This window comes from Lagenorhynchus albirostris, chromosome 1 (assembly GCF_949774975.1).
Source record: "Lagenorhynchus albirostris chromosome 1, mLagAlb1.1, whole genome shotgun sequence".
In the NCBI taxonomy this organism is placed as follows: domain Eukaryota; kingdom Metazoa; phylum Chordata; class Mammalia; order Artiodactyla; family Delphinidae; genus Lagenorhynchus; species Lagenorhynchus albirostris.
This window is the reverse complement of record NC_083095.1, coordinates 118,982,142-119,003,127: the sequence shown is the minus strand read 5'-3', so window position 1 is coordinate 119,003,127 and position 20,986 is coordinate 118,982,142. Positions and strand designations below refer to the sequence as shown.

Below are 20,986 nucleotides of genomic sequence, written 5' to 3'. Positions count from 1 at the left end.
GGGGCGGGGGAAGGAGGGGGAGGCGGGAAGGGGGCGGGGGAAGGAGGGGGAGGCGGGAAGGGGGCGGGGGAAGGAGGGGGAGGCGGGAAGGGGGGCGGGGGAAGGAGGGGGAGGCGGGGGACGGCCCTCTCGAGTCGCACGGGCCCCGCCCGCTGCGTCGCTGATGACGTCACCACGCAAGGCCGAGGCGGCGCGGCCATGTCCTTTAAATAAGGCCTTCCCGAGGCGCGCGACAGAGAGGCTTGGGTTGTACGGGCGTGTGATTGTTTCGCTAGGGTCCAGGTCGCGGTTCGGGGCGGAGACGCCGCGGACCACGAGGTGGGCGGCAAGGCTGCTTTGTTGCAGAGACTCGGCGGGGAGGGCGCGCTTGTGAGGGGCGGGAGGAGGGAACATGGCGGCCCCTAGGCCGGGCCAGGACCCTTCGCACCTGGTGCTGGCGCGGTCCCCTCCCCTGTCTTTGCTCACCGATTTACAGCATTTCTAGAACCTTGTTTTTCCTTTGGTTCCCTTTCCTTCAGCCTTCCTTGTGCCTTCATCGGCTCTCCCGCCGCAGCCCCTCACTGGGCAGAAGCGTGGGAGGTGGATTAAGTGGGAGCAGGTGAGGCCCGCCCGCTACTGAGAGATCGACTCCTACGTTTGACTGTCCGTTGCTCACAAACTCTTTATCCGCACGGGGTGGCAGGAGAAGCACTGAACATGCAGTGTTGACGTTCAGGCCAGATGCAAGCCAGATTTCTAGTGCTGGTGAGTCCTCTAAGTGATCCCGTGAAATGTCACTTAAGTTATCTGGCCCTCAGTCTCCTCCAAAAGTGAGGTTCTCTTTGAAAGATTCTTGACATCCAGATAGCTTTTGTCCTTCGTTGCTTGCCAGAATCTGCCCCATAATAATGTATGGTTGGGAAAATGGAAGCAAGATTTATTTTGACAATAAGGGAGTCGGGGCAGGGGACTGAGTCAAGACATACAGCCCAATTCTGGGATCTTGTATGTGAGCAATGAGAACACCATTCTGTTTCGGTCTTCTTTCGTGACGTTCCTGGAATAAGTTAAATGGAGAAGGACTGATCCTATGTTAGCTTCGCTGTTCTGCCTCAAAGACCTTGGGAATATTCGTCTGTCTGCCCTTTTCTATTTTACGTGTCTGTGTCGATTGAGGTTGTTAGGAACAGGTTCTTGACTCATCTGAGTTAACAGTATCTGGTCCAGCCAGTCACCTGCTTTTGTTCTTGACCTTTGGTTTTTTCCTCAGTTGAGTGAAAATTCTAGAGACATCCTGCCTCCTTAGGAGCCTACACTGCCAGGCAGCAGAATTGTGAACTAGAGTGAAGCAGAAATCTAGGAATATGAGCTCCATGATGGCCATGGGTGAACCAAGGCTGAACTGGTGAGTCACATCTGTTTGTAATCTCCTAAAGAGGATTGAAGTGGGTCTGGTGGCTGCATTAGGAAAGGAGGGTGTCTGGCCTGGAGAGATCTGGAGGAAACAGAAGATAAGTACAGTGGCTTAGAGTTTACCCCATTCTCATCTACCCCGTTCTTTTTTTTTAATTATTATTATTTTTTCGGTACGCGGGCCCTTCACCGCTGTGGCCTCTCCCGCTGCGGAGCACAGGCTCCGAACGCGCCGGCCCAGCGGCCATGGCTCACGGGCCCAGCCGCTCCGCGGCACGCGGGATCTTCCCGAACCAGGGCACGAACCCGTGTCCCCTGCATCGGCAGGCGGACTCCCAACCACTGCGCCACCAGGGAAGCCCTACCCGTTCTTATCTACACCTGCTTGGCACTTTTGAGTTATCTTTGACTGCACTTCCTCTCCTAAAGTGATAACAATTCAGCACTTAGATTGCTTCTAGGTATAACTCCATCATGTATTTATTGTTGATCTTAGTAAAGGAGAGATGCTGGAACTTTCCTGCGTTCAAGAACCTTTTTTTAAGAATAGGCAAGCTTCTTTTTGTTATATTGGAATCTATATCAAGTGATAATGTAAGTGCATAGACTATTTTAGAAGTGTATGAGAACTTTACAAATAGAGAACTTTATTAAGTAATATGGTGGCTATGTAGAAATCTAATGTGTGTGCTGCTTTAGATCAATTTAACACACATTTAGTGAGCATCTACTCTACTAGCGAAGGAGTGTGCTAGCGGAGGAGAATACAAAAGTTACAGGAGATTACAAAGATGACTGAAATAGTACCTGACTCAGAAGATTCAATCACTACATCCTCTAGTATAATGCATATAGACAATGATATTGTCTATAATTATGTAATGTGATAAATATTGATTCAGTGGCAATCATATTACAATATAGAAATGTTATCAAAGTAACATGCTGTACACCTTAAATTTACAAAGTGTAACATGTCAAGTTTATCAAATAAATACAATCAATATGTGTTCAATAAGTATTTGTTTATTGAAAACAGTGTTTCCTCCAAGGAGCTCACAATTCCTGAGGCCCATGACTTTGTTTTTGTATGTTATGCAAAAACTTTAGAATTTAATGAGATGTCACAGATACAGCACAATAGCAAGTACTAAGAAACTACCCCGGTGCATAACAAATAAGACTTTTTAGATTTATCATTAATACCTTAATTATTGTTTTTAGATAAACACCTTTAAAACAGTAAGAAATGAGTATGGAGCAAATATGCGAGAATTTCCCATTTTAGTAATGGGCCAGCCAAAGGTGCCATTTGACTAGATTTTTCTGTTGTAAGTTTTAAGAGGTACGCACATTTATGCTCCTTGCCATAAAAAATGTGTTCAAATGCAGAACAGATGCTCTTCTATATCATTGACATTGTGAAACCAAATGTGGTTTAGAGCCTTTGCACAGTATTACAGTCCTTGGAATGGTCCTTTTCTACAGAATCCTTCTAATTTTTGTTCTCCCTAGATTAATTGTTCTCAGTGTGTTTAATTTTTAAATTCTTTCGTTCAACCAGCATTTATTGGATGCTTACTATACAGAAAGCATTGACTATAGTATGTTAGTCTGTAAATTAATTACAGTATAGAAAATCATATATGACCTTGCAAGTAGTTTTAGTAGAGGCACACCATTTATCACATTTGCCAAGTTAACAAAAAACGTTGGATAATCAGTCTTTGTAGTGTTTTTTGGCTGAGCACAATAGTGAATGAGACAAAAATAGGTTAAGAAGCATTTTCTTTCAGCAATCAAACATCTTAATGTTATGCCACAGAGCCTGAGGTGAGCCTTGCCCCTGACAGACCCTTTATGATACTTCAGTCTGTTCTGTCTTTAACTCTCAAGTATCTCTGGCATTTAGTTGGGTACTAAAGGAAAAAGCAAGGCTGATTGTTGGAATTGGAGAATTTCAGAATGGGCCTAGGTTAAAAACTATCCAAGAAGTAAAACATCTAAACTCACACATGGAATTAAAATTATTGAGGTGATTTTCTGGGAAAGGGGATGTAGGGGACATGTAGTTTTAAATTACAATTGTACCATTATGCTTGTTAATCTAGCATGAAATTTTGAATTGTCAAATTCAAGTAAATTACTTTGTTTTACAGGGATGTTTCCCCCAAAAATGGCCTTAAGACATTTTTCTCTCGAGAAAATTATAAAGATCATTCCATGGCTCCAAGTTTAAAAGAACTGTGTATTTTATCTAGCAGGTAATATGTTTATTTATTTGGTTATTTATTTCCATATTTGATTGTTATTTTCCTGATAGTTGAAGTTTTATATGTATCTATATCCACCATGATAAATTCAAATTACAGAAATGTAGAAATTAAAAAATAGAAGAACTCAGTACCAAAAAGTGACCACTCTTTGGTGTGCATATATATCTTTTCAGACCTTTCTCTCCACTCATGAACAGATACATATTAAAACAAAAATGGGGGGACTTCCCTAGCAGACCTGTGGTTAGGACTCTGTGCTTTCACTGCTGAGGGCCCAGGTTCAATCCCTGGTCAGGGAACTAAGATCCCGCAAGCCGTGTGGCATGGCCGAAAGAAGGGGTGGGGGATCACACCATAAATGCTGTAAAATGCTGTAAACACTATAAAACTGTTTTGCAATTTGCTTTTTTCATTTAAAGTAATAGTTTGGGTATTTTGTGCCCCTACATTAACTCAGTCTTCTTAATGGTTGCATATTATTTTACTATACAGAGATACTTTTAATTATTTTAGCTAGTTTTACATTGCAAAATGTTTGTGTTCCTCTTTCTTTGGGATTTTAAACAGTAACATTTATAAAGTTCTTGTAATTATTTCTGTAAGATAAATTCATAGAAATTGAATTGTTTGGGCAGATTCTATAAACATTTTATATTTTAATAGATACCACCAAATTGCCATAGAGTTTTTTTCTGGTATGAAAATGCCTATTAAGTGATGATTTTCCCTTCTCACTGCTTACTTGCCTGTAACAGCTCTTCTTTCCTTTGTGATTACCTGTTTCAACTCTATTGTGGATGAATCTTAAAACTAATCAAGTTTACTAGAAAGCAGTGAAAATATGCCAAATGAGGAATTGGGGGGCTCCCCTAGGGGAGCTTAATTTTTAACTTTCATCCTTTCTCCACTCCTTTTGCAATGGAGGAATCATACTTGTAGCCTCTGCATGGAATGGGACCCCATCTTTTCCTGCCTTTTCAGTACCCTTTCTGTCAATTAGCATCCCCTCTTAACTCCTGTCTCTCTTTTTTTTAAGCCATGCCGCTCAGCTTGTGGGATCTTAGTTCCCATACCAGGGATCGAACCCATGCCCCCTGCAGTGGAAGCGCAGAGTCCTAACCACTGGACTGCCAGGGAAGTCCCTCTTTGTTCTCTCTTGACCAATATTTAAACATGCTCAAGTTTGTCCCATCTCAGTCCCTGGGTTCCACATTCCCTCCTAGTTGCTTTCTTAGCTCTTCTCTCATTTGTACTAGACTTCTTTAAATACTTGTATATGCTTGCTGGGAGGAAATGAGGGACAAAAAATCTATAAGACATACCAAAAACAATTAACAAAATAACATTGCTGAGTCCCTCCCTCCCAATAATTACTTTAAATGGATTAAACTCTCCAGCCAAAAGACAGATTTGGAGAATCAATTTAAAAAACGGGATGGAGGGGGCTTCCCTGGTGGCGCAGTGGTTGAGAGACTGTCTGCCGATGCAGGGGACACGGGTTCGTGCCCCGGTCCGGGAAGATCCCACGTGCCACGGAGCGACTAGCCCCGTGAGCCATGGCCGCTGAGCCTGTGCATCCGGAGCCTGTGCTCCGCAACGGGAGAGGCCACAACAGTGAGAGGCCCGTGTACCGAAAAAAAAAAAAAAAAAAACAGGATGGAAGAAAAAACCCTTCCCTTTATTGCGTATCCCATTGCACGTGCTTTCACTGAACATTCCACTGTAATCTGCCTTTTGCCCTCACTAGGCTACTAAAACTGCTCCTCTTAAAATCAGCAATGAGCTCTTGACCATAGAGATATCTCGCTCTAATTTTCCTCCTAGTTTTCTGGTGACAGTGGTATTTCTTAGTGGAATCAATTAATTGCTACCACTGATACTCATTTAGGTTGTTTCCATTCCTTTACTGTTACAAACAATGAGCATCTTTTTTTTTTTTGGCTGCATTGGGTCTTTGTTGCTGCGTGTGAGCTTTCTCTAGTTGTGGCGGATGGGGGCTACTCTTTGTTGTGGTGCGTGGCCTTCTCATTGCGGTGGCTTCTCTTGTGGAGCACGGGCTCTAGGTACGCGGGCTTCAGTAGTTGTGGCTCTAGAGCACAGGCTCAGTAGTTGTGGCGCACAGGCTTAGTTGCTCCACGGCATGTGGAATCTTCCTGGACCAGGGATCGAACCCATGTCCCCTGCATTGGCAGGCAGATTCTCAACTACTGCCCCACCAGGGAAGTCCCTTGCTACTGCTTCTTAATTATTTTATGGTCCTTTTCAAATCCGGTTCTATTCAGCATATCCCAAGCGTGGATTATAGTCTGAAATTTGTAAGGGAGAGGACGTCCTACTGGAAGTTGAGTACACTTAACACCTAAAATCTTTTTTTCTTAGAATATCACTTGTTTTTCTTTAGATTTCTATATAGCACAAAATAATTTGTTAGTATAATACACCTTTTAGCATAGAAGAAATAAAGACACAAGTCATTGATTTCGTATGTTTCTAGTCTTTTTTGCTAACCTTTAGTTTTATTATAGTAAGAATGGATTTTCAGACTATATTAAATTACCACAGTTTTCTTGATGAAAAAACCAGGAAGAAAAAAACAAAACAAGACTCGGAAGAATGTAAATTTATTAGCCCTAATTTTGTATTTTGTTTTCCATAAAAACATATTTGGGAAAATATTGATACCTCTAATTATGCTACTTTCAACAATATGAGGTTTTTATTCAACCCTTTTCCCTCCACTGAAAGGTAAATATTTGCCTTTTAAAAATTAGTTTCTGGGGACTTCGCTGGTGGCACAGTGGTTGGGAATCCGCCTGCCAGTGCAAGGAACAGGGGTTCGAACCCTGGTCCGGGAAGATCCCACATGCCGCAGAGCAACTAAGCCTGTGCGCCACAACTACTGAGCTTGTGCTCTAGAGCCCATGAGCCACAACTGCTGAGCCCATGAGCTACAACTGCTGAGCCCGCGTGCCACAACTACTGAAGCCCATGTGCCTAGAGCCCATGCTCTGCAACGAAGAGAAGACACCGCAATGAGAAGCCTGCACAGCCCTTGCTCGCTGCAACTAGAGAAAGCCTGTGCGCAGCAACGAAGACCCAATGCAGCCAAAATTAAAAAAAAAAAAATTGGTTTCTAGTTATTGATATTTATAACTGAGTTTTAAGCCAACAAAGGGGAAAGAAGCTTCAAATACACAAAGAAGAAAAAGAAGAAATTTTAACATGTTTAATGTACATAAGTAAATCAAATTCAGGAGGTACAGGTAGACTTTAGATGGAGGCTAGAAGTACCATTTCCAAATGCTACTTAAAGAAGCTACCCAAACCAGGAGACTTAAAGCATAGGAAACGAAAACTTTTGAATTCTGCCTTTTTTTCATAGAGACTTAAAGTAAAAAAGGAGAGATGACAAAATGAAGGGAGAAAACTTCAAACCATCAACTTAAATAAAATATAATGCTGTAAATGTGGATAGAAAAAACCCATCAGATGCTTTTGGCTTGCACCCTGATGAAGATTTTGACAGCGCTGCACACAGAAATGATCTTGATGTGCTGCCGTTTCATTCTTTGCTAAATGTAGCCAATTTAAACTGCTAGAATTTCTTGACATTCCTACTCTGGCGTATCTGAGTCAGCATCTTGTTGCTGCAGCAGCTTAATTAAATTTGCCAGTTTGTGTCACAAGGACAGACATGTTCTCATATTCAGAGAGACAGCTGTGAAGCAGTATTGTTAAGAATTGCGGACACAATACTGTTAGGTTTGAATAGCTCTCAAGACATTTTCTAGTGAGAAATCAATTTGCTGTAATACATTTCTCCCAAGATCAGCAGTTAATATTCATTTTGTTAACCTAAAATATGCTTATTTTTATGCAGTTATTGGAGAAACTTTAGTAGCTAAGTATGTCTTCTTTCACCTGTATTATTTTCAGAGCCAATCTAAGCATCCTTATTTTAATTTCCAAAATTCTTTTTCCATTTACTAACCTGCTCTCTTGGTTAGTTTTACATCCAGAGTTTAGCTCTAAAAGAGTAATGTTGAATATTTTGCCTTATTTGAGGGCTCTAAGTCTTTTTTTAAAGAATTTTGGAATTTTTATCGTATTTATTCTAATATTTTAACGTTGATCTAAAACAAATTAATGGTAGCTTTGGATGGGGCTTAACTCACACTTTTTAGTTTGGAACCAAATCATTACTGTGGTGGAAATTGAAGTTGTAGAGGCTAAGGAAATGTAGTTTCGTGTGTGTGTGTGTGTGTGTGTGTGTGTGTGTGTGTGTGTACTTTAAGACTTTCTTATGAAAAATGTAGGTTATAACACTGAATAGCAGCAATAGAGACAGATTATTTACAAGATAAGAAATTTGTGTCATATACCTTAATTGGGGTAGTAAGCTGATTTTTTTTTAAATTTGGGGTAGGCTTTCATAAACAGATAGGGTAACAGGTTCTCTAGCTACTCACCAGTTTTTCCTGTAGTGTATTTCATTATAGATGTGCCAAGATTTCTCTTTTGTATCTATACAAAACATAAAGACATTTCCATAAACTCAGACATGTGCATGAGTGATAGAGGATTATACAACTTTTCTAAAACCTCTGTTATTTCCATAAAATATATCACAGAGTGTTGGGATTTTATTTTAAATTCTTGAGATAATTAAAGCAGAGGAAACCAGAAAATTTAGAATCTCAGTGAATTTGTGAACTTCAAGTTTGTGACCCCAACATATCCTGCTCTTAGTGGCTTTTGTTCACTGCATTAACTGATATATCTTATTGAAGACTTTAGGTATTAAAAAACAACTTGAATTGTAATAAAATGTAAACACAAAATACCTGCATATATAACTAGCAAGAGTGATTTACCCCTCTTCAATAAAGGGAGGAAGCTTCCAAATTGAATAACTTGTCTAAGGATTTTGCCTCTTCCTCTCCATCAGGTAATTGAAGGTAAACTTGTAATGTGATCCTATCCTGCAGAATACTTAATTTATACTAAATGGCTAAACATCAAAATGCAGGTGGCAGAGTTAGATAATAATCCAGAATTTACTCTGTTAATCACTCTGTATTCTCCCTGGTGATTGAGAATCATGAAGTTTCATGATAGTAATCTTCATGTGAAAAGCACATATTTGTAAATTGTATTTTTTTTCCCCAGACGTATAGGAGAAAATTTGAATGCCTCAGCAAGTTCCGTAGAAACTGAGCCGGCAGTTAGTTCAGCAACTCAAGCAAAGGAAAAAGTGAAAACCACAGTTGGAATGGTTCTTCTTCCAAAACCAAGAGTTCCTTATCCTCGTTTCTCTCGTTTCTCACAGAGAGAGCAGAGGAATTATGTGGATTTGTTGGTTAAATATGCAAAAATCCCTGTGAGTTCCAAAGCTGTTGGAATAAATAAAAATGAATACTTGCAGTACTTGGTATGTATTGTTTTCTTCAGCGTCAGTTAAAAAATATTTAAAAGTTAGGAAATATTTGAAATTTGCTTTTATGTTTTTAGGTGCAATCACATTAATAAAAATGGAAACTATAAGGAGTTTAATTGACAGAACATTGGTGCTTTAATTCTATTGTTTCTATTATAGTCGAGGCATTTTGCTCTAGTTCTGAGTGTATTTCACCCCAGTTCATATTAAGTACTAGCAGTAGAACTTTACCTTGCACCTTGAACCACTTTAAAATTTTTGTTAATTATTACTTTAATTAAGTAGTAACCAAATTCTCGATTAGGTAAGTGATGCTGTGCTGAATGTCATTGTTGCAAACTCTTTGTTCATATCTATGATTGTTTCCTTAAGATAAATTCTTAAAAATATAATTACCAGATCAAAAACTATACATGTTTTTAAGGCTTTGATCTGCAGTTACACACGAGTAAATTGTTCTGAAAAAACGTTTAAACCAATTTGTATGTACCAGTACTGTAAGAAGGTTTTTTTCAAAATATCTTCACTAACAATGAACATTATTTTTTTTGCCTCTAATTTGATATGGAAAAAATGGCAATCTCTTGTTTTATATTAACTTACAGTGGTTACTAATGAAAATAAGCATTTTCCATGTGTTTATAAGCCATTTCTAATTCTTCTTTTGTAACTTGCATATTTATATGTTTGCTTATTTTTCCATTTGGGTGTTTGTCCTTTTTATGTTAAGAGCATTTTATAAAATGAGCTTATTAATTCCTAATCATATATTGTAGCATTAGTCATTAGCTTTTCTCTTTTTGTGGAATGAACTTTTTTGTGATTTCTGCTTTGGACATGATACTTTAAGTCCATATTATTAGTGCAGCAATTGAGAAGTGATTGTTTTTAACCAAGCTTCTTATTCTAAGATATGTCTACTTTTTTTTTTAAATCAGGATATGAAAAAACATGTGAATGAAGAAGTTACAGAATTCCTAAAATTTTTGCAGAATTCTGCAAAGAAATGTGCACAGGATTATAATATGCTTTCTGATGACGCTCGTCTCTTCACAGAGGTAAAAAAAAAAAATCACATTTACTTAAACTGCCAAGTAATATGCAATAGCAGCATTTTAAAATGTGTGATGATTTTCCAAAAGCACATGTTAATATTGTCAGAGACCAAATTTCTGTAGGTCTTTTATTCATCATGTATTTAAATAATAGAAATACTGACACCTCAAAATCAGGTACTATAGTATATTCATGTTTTTTTCTTTTAATGATCTACTGTATTTGAGTTATATTTTACTCATATGGATGGTTTGATCTGATGCACTGATTTCCCTTGCGAGAGAATGGGGTTTAAGGAGTTATATTGGTCCTTAAAATTCTGTATGGTCCTTTAGAACCTAGTCATATAAATTTATATTCACTATTTTCATGGTAACCAGCCACCGGATGATAAATTTCATCAAATAATTTTTTGATACTTAAATTATTCATGCAGGTTTATTTTTTAATTTTTTTTGAGGGCAATTATCATTTATTTTTTTAATGCATCTTTATTGGAGTATAATTGCTTCACAATACTGTGTGTGTTTCTGTTGTAGAACACAGTGAATCAGCCATATGCATACGTATATCCCCATATCCCCTCCCTCTTGAGCCTCCCTCCCACCCTCCCTATCCCACCCCTCTAGGCTGTCGCAAAGCACGGAGCTGATCTCCCTGTGCTATGCTGCTGCTTCCCACTAACTATCTGTTTTATGCTTCCCACTATCTGTTTTATGCTTCCCACTAACTATCTGTTTCATGCACATTTATTAGCAAAGCATGTAAATCCTCCCATCATGTAGTGGGCGTAGGAAAAATTTAGAGTACACTACTTGAATAGTAACTTAATAGTAGAGTTGTAGTAGAATTCATCTAGAAACACCAACACCAGTCTGAATTTTTTTTTTAAGCCTTTAAAACTAGTCAGGGCTTCCCTGGTGGCCCGTGAGCCATGGCCACTGAGCCCGGAGCCTGTGCAACGGGAGAGGCCGCAACAGTGAGAGGCCCGCGTACCGCAAAAAAAAACCCAAAAAGGTTAAGATAGTAGGTTTTAAGGGTATTTTAGCACAGCTTTTTTAAAAAGTGCTCATTATAAATTGGAGGACAGCAGAGGGTATAAGTTCTACTTTAAAACAAACACTTTTTTTTTTTTCTTCGGTACGCAGGCCTCTCACTGTTGTGGCCTCTCCTGTTGCGGAGCACAGGCTCCGGACGCGCAGGCTCAACGGCCATGGCTCACGGGCCCAGCCGCTCCACGGCATGTGGGATCTTCCCGGACCGGGGCACGAACCCGTGTCCCCTGCATCAGCAGGTGGACTCTCAACCACTGTGCCACCAGGGAAGCCCTATCTTAACCATTTTTAAGTGTAGCGTTCAATACTATTAAGTATATCACATTGTCTTGTACAGTGAGTAGTTTTATTTATTTATTTATTTCAAATTTATCAATTTTATCATGTATGGTTTATTTTTTTAATTTTTAAAATTCATTTATTTATTTTTGGCTGTGTTGGGTCTTCATTGCTGTGCACAGGCTTTCTCTAGTTGCTGTGAGCGGGGGCTACTCTTTGTTGTAGTGTGCAGGTTTCTCATTGTGTTGGCTTCTCTTGTTGTGGAGCACGGGCTCTAGGCGCGCAGGCTTCAGTAGTCATGGCTCTCAGGCTCTAGAGCGCAGGCTCAGTACTTGTGGTGCACGGGCTTAGTTGCTCCACGGCATGTGGGATCTTCCCGGGCCAGGGCTCAAACCTGTGTCCCTTGCATTGGCAGGCAGATTCTCAACCACTGTGCCACCAGGGAAGCCCACAATGATGGTTTTAAAACATAAATCACATCCCCTCATTTTGCTGGTTTCAAATGGCTTCTCATCTCACTCAGGAAGAGACAGTCTTTAGAAAGTTCTGCAGTGCCCTACATGATCCTGCCTCCTCACCACCACCACCCCAAGCCTGCTTCATCTCCTGCGTGTTCCTCTCAGTTATTCTGTTCCAGCCTCCTGACCTCTTTGTGTCTCTTGAATACATCAAGCACGGTCCTGCCTTAAGGCCTTTCTTTGGCTGTTCCCATCTTTCTGGTAAGCTGTTCCCCAGATACCTGCATGGATTAGTTATTTGATTCCTTTAAGTCTCTCTCTGTTCAGTTGCCAGCTATCACTGAGGATACTCCTAATTACCGCATAAAAAGTAGCATCACCCGCAGCATTTCCTTTACCATGTTTTGTTTATTGTCTTTCTCCCTAACACTTGTATGTAAGTACTGTTTGCGCACTGGGGTGTTCCCAGTCACTGGAATAATGCCTGGCACACAGTAAGTGCCCAGTATAATTACTTGTTAAGTGAATATAAAACTGTTTATGAACAGAGTACATTATTTGATAGCTAGCAGTCAGCATTAGGTCTTGCTTTTTAGCCAGGTTGACTTGGCAGCACATTGTCTTATTACACTTTACATCTTACCCCAAAGACTCACTGATCTTTTTCTAACCTTTTTATTGTTTTAAAATTTTTATTTTATATTATGAAATGTAATGTACCTATGCAAAAGTATTTAGAACAAATATGTACAGCTTAACAAATAATTATATAGTGAACACCTATGTAACTCTCTTCCAAGTCAAGAAATAAAACATTACCAGTAACCTAGAAGGCCCCTGTGTATCCCTCCTAGATAATAACATTTTCCCTTGTTGAAGAAATAATCACTGTGCCAAGTTTGGTTTGATCATTTCCATGCCTTTAAGAAAATTTTTTTTTTGATAATTCAAGTTTTCTTTTGCCTGTGTTTGAATTTTATGTGAATTCTTTTGCTCTTTTATGTGAACAGAATTCTTCCTTTACTCAATAGTATGTTTGTGAGATTCATATGTATGTATGTGTGTAGTTGTATTTCATTCATTTTTATTTCTGTACATCTATAAGTAAACTGGTTTATTCTGTTGATCAAAATCTGGGCTGTTTCCAGTTTTGAGCTATTGTAAGCAGTGCCCCTGTGAAAATTCTCATACATGTCTCTTGCTGCACATGTACACACATATCTACTGGGTATATGACTAGGAATGAAATCGTTGGGTTATAGAGTATGCATATCTTCAACTTCAATAGATAATGTTAGACTGTTTTCCAAAGTGGTCATGCCAGTTTACATTGTACCCAGCAGTGTTTGAGAGGTTTTTACTCCATATCCTCAACAATTGATACTTACAGTCATTTTAGTTTTAACCAATCTAGAGGATAGGGTGCTATATTTATAAGACTATACCTTTTCCTATGTTTCTTGGTCATTTCCTGTGAATTGAGTGTTCAAGTTTTGCCCTTTATTCTACTTGATTTTCCATCTTTTTGTTACTGATATGTGGGAGGTTTTGTATATCCTAAATACAAAAGTTTTATGGGTTGTACAGTAGTCCCCCCTTAATCTTGGTTTTGCTTTACTCCATGTCAGTTACCCACAAATGGAAATTCCAGAAATACTTCATCACACACCATTCTGAGTAGTGTGATGAAGTCTCTCACAGTCCCGCTCTACCCCACCCACAATGTGAATTATCCTTCTGTCTAGTATATCCCACCCATTAATCTCTTAGTAGCCACCTTGGTTATCAGATGGACTTTCAAGGTATCACAGTGCTTGTGTTCAAGTCACCCTTATTTTACTTGATATCGGCTCCAAAGTGCAAGAGTAGCGATGCTGGCAGTTTGGGTATGCCAAAAAGAAGCCGCAAAGTGTTTCCTTTCAGTGAAAAGGCGAAAGTTCTCAACTTAGTAAGGAAAGAACAAAAATCATATGCTGCAGTTACTAAGATCTGCAGTAAGAACGAATCTTCTATCCATGAAATTATAACAAAGGAAAAAGAAATTCATGTTCTGCTGTCACACCTCAAACTGCAAAAGTTACAGCTGCAGCACATGATAGGTGCTTAGTTAAGATTGAAAAGACATTAAATTTGTAAGATATTTTGAGAGAGAGAAAGTTACCACATTCATATAACTTATTACAATATTGCTATAATTGTTCTGTTTTTATTTTATTATTAGTTATTGTTGCTAATCTCTTACTGTGCCTAATTTTTAAATTAAACTTTATCATAGGTATGTATGAATAGGAAATGATATTCAGTCTTATCCACGATTTCAGACATCCACTGAGGGTCTTGGAATATATCCCCCATGGATAACGGAGACTACATTGGGAGTTTTTTCTTTTATTTGATAAAACAGTTTTTTTAATCTACAAGATCCCCCTCCATATTTTTTTTCTTTAAACTTTATCTTTTCAAAAACCTGGGTTATTTGACCTTTCGAGTTTCCCACAGTCTAGATTTTGATAACTATATATTCATGATGATGTTCAACATGTTCTTTTTTCCTCTTTATTTCTTACAAATTGTGAACTGGATCCAGAAGCTTGATCAGAATTATAGTCTTGCCAAAGGGTTTGAACATACAGATGGTAGTGTTTTCTTTAATCAGGTGGCACATAATGTCTGATTGTTTTTTGTGATGTTAGTAGCTGTTGATGCTTAATGCCAGATTTATTCATTCACTGGGGTTTGAAAAATTGTAAAATTCTAATTGCGTCATTTATTTTTATTCATTAGTTGGAATAATTTTATTAAGATATGTTTTTCCTCATCTACTCTTTGGCTTCCCATTTCATGTAGCAGAAAAAGTGCTAGATTCTTTATATACCAGTTTTGAAAAAATTAATTGGTTCCTTCTTATTTTACAATGGTGATCACTTTTTAAAAAAAATATTATTATTGAATCATGAAGTTAAACACATTTGATGGGTTTTAGTCCGCTACAATTATCCTTTTTGAAACTCAGATAATACCAACTTTGACCAGTGAGGGGGTCTTCATACTGGCTTTTGAGTCACTCTAAGAGTCTTTGAGGCTTATTTTGTACATTTCCTATCCCAGCCCTGGAAACATTTTCTAGAGTCTTTGTTTCTTTTAGTGCGAAATGGCATTTCAAGACTACAGTCTGGGCACTGGGGATGCTCACTGCACCTGAGTTGATCAGTGTTTATGAGACTTTTTCAGTAGATGGAGCTAGAAAAAATACATTTAAAGAAAAAATTACCATGTGTCTCATTTGCTTTATCCCACATTATACTCACAACAGCCTCAGAATAATACAATTGCCACCAATCAATAGAATTTCTGAAAATAGTTTGAAAAAATTTTTTCATATGTTCTCACCATGAAAAATTTTTTTCATATGTTCTCACCATTCTCCCGTACTTTTTTTAGTACTGCATTTATATTGTTAGAACGTGTAGCCATTATGTACTAAATAAACTCTGTCTTTTTTTTAAGTATAGTTGATTTACAATGTTCTGTTAATTAACTGCTGTACAGCAAAGTGATTCAGTTATACATTTTTTACATTCTTTTTTTTAATATATTATTTTCCATTATGGTTTATCATAGGATATTGAATATAGTTCTCTATGCTATACAGTAGGACCTTGTTGTTTATCCATTCTGTATATAAAAGCTTACAGCTGCTAACCTCAACCTCCCACTCCATCCCTCCCCCAACCTCCTCCCCCTTGGCAACCACCACTCTGTTCTCTATGTCTGTGATTCTGTTTCTGTTTCATAGATTGCTTCATTTGTGTCATATTTTAGATTCCATATATAAGTGGTATCATATGGTATTTGTCTTTCTCTTTCTGACTTCACTTAGTATGATAATCTCTAGTTGCATCCATGTTGCTGCAAATGGCATTATTTTGTTCTTTTTTATGGCTGAGTAGTATTCCATTGTATATCTGTACCACATCTTCTTTATCCATTCATCTGTTGGTGGACATTTAGGTTGTTTCCATGTCTTGGCTACTGTGAATAGTGCTGCTATGAATATAGGGATGCATGTATCTTTTTGAATTATAGTTTTGTCTGGATATGTGCCCAGAAGTGGGATTGCTGGCTGATATGGTAATTCTATTTTTAGTTTTCTGAGAAACCTCTCTACTGTTTTCTTTCTTTCTTTTTTTTTGATATTTCTTTCTTTATTTATTTATTTTGGCTGTGCTGAGTCTTAGTTGTGGTACGTGGGATCTTCATTGCGGCATGTGGAATCTTTTAGTTGCAGCATGTGGACTCTTAGTTGCGGCATGTGAACTCTTAGCTGCAGCATGCATGCGGGATCTAGTTCCCTGACCAGGGATCGAACCTGGGCCCCCCCACACATTGGGGGCTCAGAGTCTTACCCATTGGATCACCAGGGAAGTCCCTCCCTACTGTTTTCCACAGTGGCTGCATCAACTTATATTCCCACCAGCAGTGTAGGAGGGTTCCCTTTTTTCCACACCCTCTCCAGCATTTGTTGTTTGCAGATTTTTTAAAGATGGCCTTTCTGACCAGTGTGGGTGGTACCTCATTGTAGTTTTGATTTGCATTTCTCTTATAATTAGCAGTGTTGTCCATCTTTTCATGTGCCTATTGGCCATCTATATTTCTTTGGAGAAATGTTTATTTAGGTCTTCTGCCCATTTTTGGATTGGCTTGTTTGTTTTTTTGTTGTTGAGTTGTATGAGCTGTTTGTATATTTTGGAAATTAGGCCCTTGTTGGTCACATTGTTTGCAAATATTTTCTCCCATTCTGTATGTTGTCTTTTCATTATGTTCATGGTTTCCTTTGCTGTGCAAAAGTTTGTAGGTTTGATTAGGTCCCATTTGTTTATATTGTTTTTATTGCTATTGCCTTGGGAGACTGACCTAAGAAAACATTGGTACAATTTATGTCAGAGAATGTTTTGCCTATGTTCTCTTCTAGGAATAAACTCTCCCTTTTTAATCTATATTTAACTTTAAATCAATTTTACTGAGGTAAAATTTACATACAATAAGAATCGATTTTAAGTGCATGTCAGTGAGTCTTCCTGTGTAACCATGACGCCAGCCATGATATGGAGTATTTCTTTCTCTTTTCTTTTTTTATAATATTTTATTTTTTTAATGTATTTTATTACTATTTTTTTAAATTTTATTTATTTTTGGCTGTGTTGGGTCTTTGTTGCGGCAAGCGGGGGCTTCTCTCATTGTGGAGCACGGGCTCTTGGCACGTGGGCTTCAGTAGTTGCAGCACGCGGGCCCTAGAGCACGTGGGCTTCAGTAGTTATGGCACATGGGCTGTAGGGTGCTTGGGCTTCAGTAGTTGTGGTGCGCGGACTCAGTAGTTGTGGCTCGCGGGCTCTAAAGCACAGGCTTAGTAGTTGTGGCGCATGGGCTTAGTTCCTCCGTATCACATGGGGTATTCCCAGACCGGGGATCAAACCCATACACCCCTGCATTGGCAGGTGGATTCTTAACCACTGTGCCACCAGGGAAGTCCTGATATGGAGTATTTCTATCACACTAAAAAGATCTCTGTGCCTCTTTCCATCCATGGCCCTAGGAAACCACCGATTTGCTTTCTGTCACCATAGATTAGATTTGCCTTTTCTGGAGTTTTATAAAAATTGAATCACACACAGTGTATTCTTTTGTGTCTGACTTCTTTCAGTCAGCATTTTTGAGATTCATCCACATTGATGCAAGTATCCATAATGTATTCCTTTTTATTCCTTTTTGTTTTATTGTATGGTTATACCAAAATTGGTTTACCAGTTCAACTGTTGATGGGCAGTTGTGTTATTTCCAGTTTGGGGCAATTTTGAATAAAGCTATTAAGAACATTCTTGTACAAGATTTTGGGGGGGCATATATTTGCATTTTCTTGGGTATATAACTAGGTATAGTATTTATAGATCATCTGGCAAGTGTACAAAGTTAAATTTTATTAGAAACTGCCAAGCTGTTTTCCATAGTGGATGTACTATTTTATACTCCCGCCAACAGTGAATGTATAAGAGTTCCAGTTGTTCTACACTTTAGCTAAAACTTAACATTGTTGATCTTTTTAAATTTTAGCCAACCTGTGGTGTGTAGTAGTGTCTCATTATGGCTTTAGTTTGCATATCCCCAAAGAGCAGTGATGTTTGAACATCTTTTTTGTGTTTTTATTGGCTTTTGTGAAATGTCTGTTAACATCTTTTGCTAATTTTATTGGTTTTTATTTTTATTGATTTTTGAAAGTTCTTTATATATTCTGAATACAAACCTGTTTTATATGTGTGTGTGTGTGTGTGTGTGTGTGTATATAGTTTTCTCCCAGTTTGTGACATGCTTTTTAATTTTTTTAATAGTCTCTCAAAAAACAGAATTTTAATTTTAATGAAGTCTAATTTTTGCAAGTGTTTTATGGTTGGTGCTTGTATGTGTTCTAGCATAGAAATACTTGCCAACACCAAGTGGTTCTTATCCGAGGTCACTTTTACTCCTTTACCCTTGTGCCCACTCCCCACGCAGGGGACTTCAGCAGTGTCTGGAGATACTTTTGATTGTCACAACTGGCAGAGAATTACTCGTATCTAGTGGCTAAAGGCCAGGGATGCTGTTAAACATCCTACAATGTATATAACATCCCCCACAGCAAAGAATTATGGAGCTTCAAATGTCAGTAGTGCTTGTGTTGAGAAACCCTGATCTAGAGGTTTTATAGTTTTAACTTTTATGTGAATGTGTGTATGTTAATTTCAAGTTATTTTTTTGTGTAAGATGTGAGGTTTGGGTCAAAGTTAATTTTCCTTTTATCTGGATATCTCGTTGTTCAAGCATAGTGATTCTCTACTGAGAGTGATTTTGCCTCCTACCAGACATATGGTAATGTCTAGAAATATTTTGGGTTCTTATAACCGAGGAAGGAGTGCTTCTGGCATCTAGTGGGTAGAGCCAAGAATGTTGTTAAATATCCTGCAATGTAAAGGTTGCCCCCCCAACACAAAGAATTATCTGGTCTAAAACGTCAGTAGTGCCAATGTTGAGAAATCGTTTCGCGCTATTGGTTGAAAAAGCTATTTTTTCCCCTCATTAAATTGCCTTTTCACCAATGATGTGTGGGTCAATTTCATGACTCTAATCTATTTCATTAATCTATATCTCTGTCTTTATGCCAATACCACCGTGTCTTGTAGTGGAAGACTACAAGAAACCATCTGGTAGAAATCCTACAACTTTGTGCTTTTTTAAAATTGTTTTGGCTTTTATTGGTTCTTTGCATTTCCATGAAAACTTTGGAATCAGCTTGTCAATTCCTAGAAAAAAACTACTTTGGAATCAAAATTTCTAAAAGAAAACTAAGTGGGACTTTAATTGGGATTGCTTTGAATCTATAGAACTTATATTAAAGTTCTGTAGATTCTATAGAACTATAGAAATATTTTTTAATTATGGAAACAAATACCTCTTAAAATGATGTTTAGCTAGAGTGCCTTTTTAATAAATAAGATCTGACCATCTCTTGCCTATTAATTAAAAAGTTGAGTCATTTACATTCATTGTGATAATTTATGTATATAAACCTGTTTATGATTTCTATTTGTCTTTTTCTAAACTTCTTTCTTTGACTTCTTTTGAGGAGATTGACTTTTTCCCCCTTCTTTTTTCCCTCTCTACTGATTGGAATTTATACATTTTTGATGTTGTTGTTGTTCTTAGTGGTTACTCTTGAATTTTCACAATGAATTTTTTCCTTATTGAATTACCTTGTCACCACTGACCTATGGGTAAATTTCTCAACTCTATTTAGTTCTATTAACCTATACATCTACAGAGACCATAGAGCATTTTGACTTTCATCACATCCCTCCTCACTGATATTATTGTTTTGATGCTGTCTCTTTTTTAAACCTACGTAGGTTTAAAAACCTAGGTTTTTAAAGGTAAAAAACCTAGGTACATTATTATTTTATATGAACAATGTTTGTCTTCTTTTATCTACAAATTTGGATCTTTTTTGCCTTTCCATCTCCTCTTTTCAAATCTACATTCTGAAATCCTCTTCATTTTTCCTGAAATGTTATATGTTCTAGATGTTCCTTTGGTGAAGGTCTCTTGGTAATGAACAATCTTCTTCTTTGTTACCTGGAAATATTTTTATTTTGTTCTCATTCTAATAAGATAGTTTTGCTCCATACATAGTTCTAAGTCGACAGTTTGTTTTATTTCTCAGCGTTTGATAATATAATTCTACTTTTTCTGGCTCACGTATTATTACTGAAAAGTGTATTGTTTGTTTAATTGTCATTTCTTTTAGGGAATCTGCCTTTTCTTTCTGACTGCTCTTAATTTTTGGTGTATTACAGTTTCATTACAATGTACTTTATTAGAATAAAATTCTACTTGTTTCATTGTGTGTCTTGTATCTGTAGATTCAAATCCATCATCAGTTCTTGAAAATCTCAGCCATTTTCAATTATTGCTTCTTTTTTGTTTTCACAACTCTCTCTCTGGAATTCCCAAACGTCCTAGGTTTCAGTCTGTCTTCCATTTCTCTCTCTTTTTTTTTTTTGCGGTACGCGGGCCTCTCACTGTTGCGGCCTCTCCCGTTGCGGAGCACAGGCTCCGGAGGCGCAGGCTCAGTGGCCATGGCTCACGGGCCTAGTCACTCCGCAGCATGTGGGATCTTCCTGGACCAGGGCATGAACTCATGTCCCCTGCATCGGCAGGCAGACTCTCAACCACTGCGCCACCAGGGAGGCCCCTCTCTTTTTTTGGTGTGGTAAAATATATATATAACATAAAATTTACCATTTTAACCATTTTTAAGGATAGTTCAATGGCATTAAATACTTGCGCACTGTTGTAAGTGGATTTTCATCATCCATTCCCAAACTTTTCCATTGTCCCAAACTGAAACTCTGTATTCATTAAATAATAACTCATCATTCCCTCTTCCCCCCAGTCCCTGACAACCACCATTTTATTTTTTATTTCTATGAATTTAACTTCACTAGG

General features: G+C 38.1%; 1 protein-coding gene across 1 annotated transcript in view; it reads left to right on the top strand.

Moving 5' to 3' along the window:
• The first annotated feature begins 211 nt into the window (after positions 1-211).
• The window catches only part of ICE2 (interactor of little elongation complex ELL subunit 2), a 67,815-nt gene continuing 47,040 nt past the window's right edge, over positions 212-20,986 (top strand). Inside the window, exons 1-6 of the mRNA XM_060151165.1 lie at positions 212-318; positions 519-744; positions 1,250-1,384; positions 3,552-3,656; positions 8,838-9,099; positions 10,044-10,163. Of these exons, the coding sequence (XP_060007148.1) occupies positions 1,344-1,384; positions 3,552-3,656; positions 8,838-9,099; positions 10,044-10,163 (528 nt within the window). The 5' untranslated portion in view covers positions 212-318; positions 519-744; positions 1,250-1,343. The remainder of the gene's footprint in view (positions 319-518; positions 745-1,249; positions 1,385-3,551; positions 3,657-8,837; positions 9,100-10,043; positions 10,164-20,986) is intronic.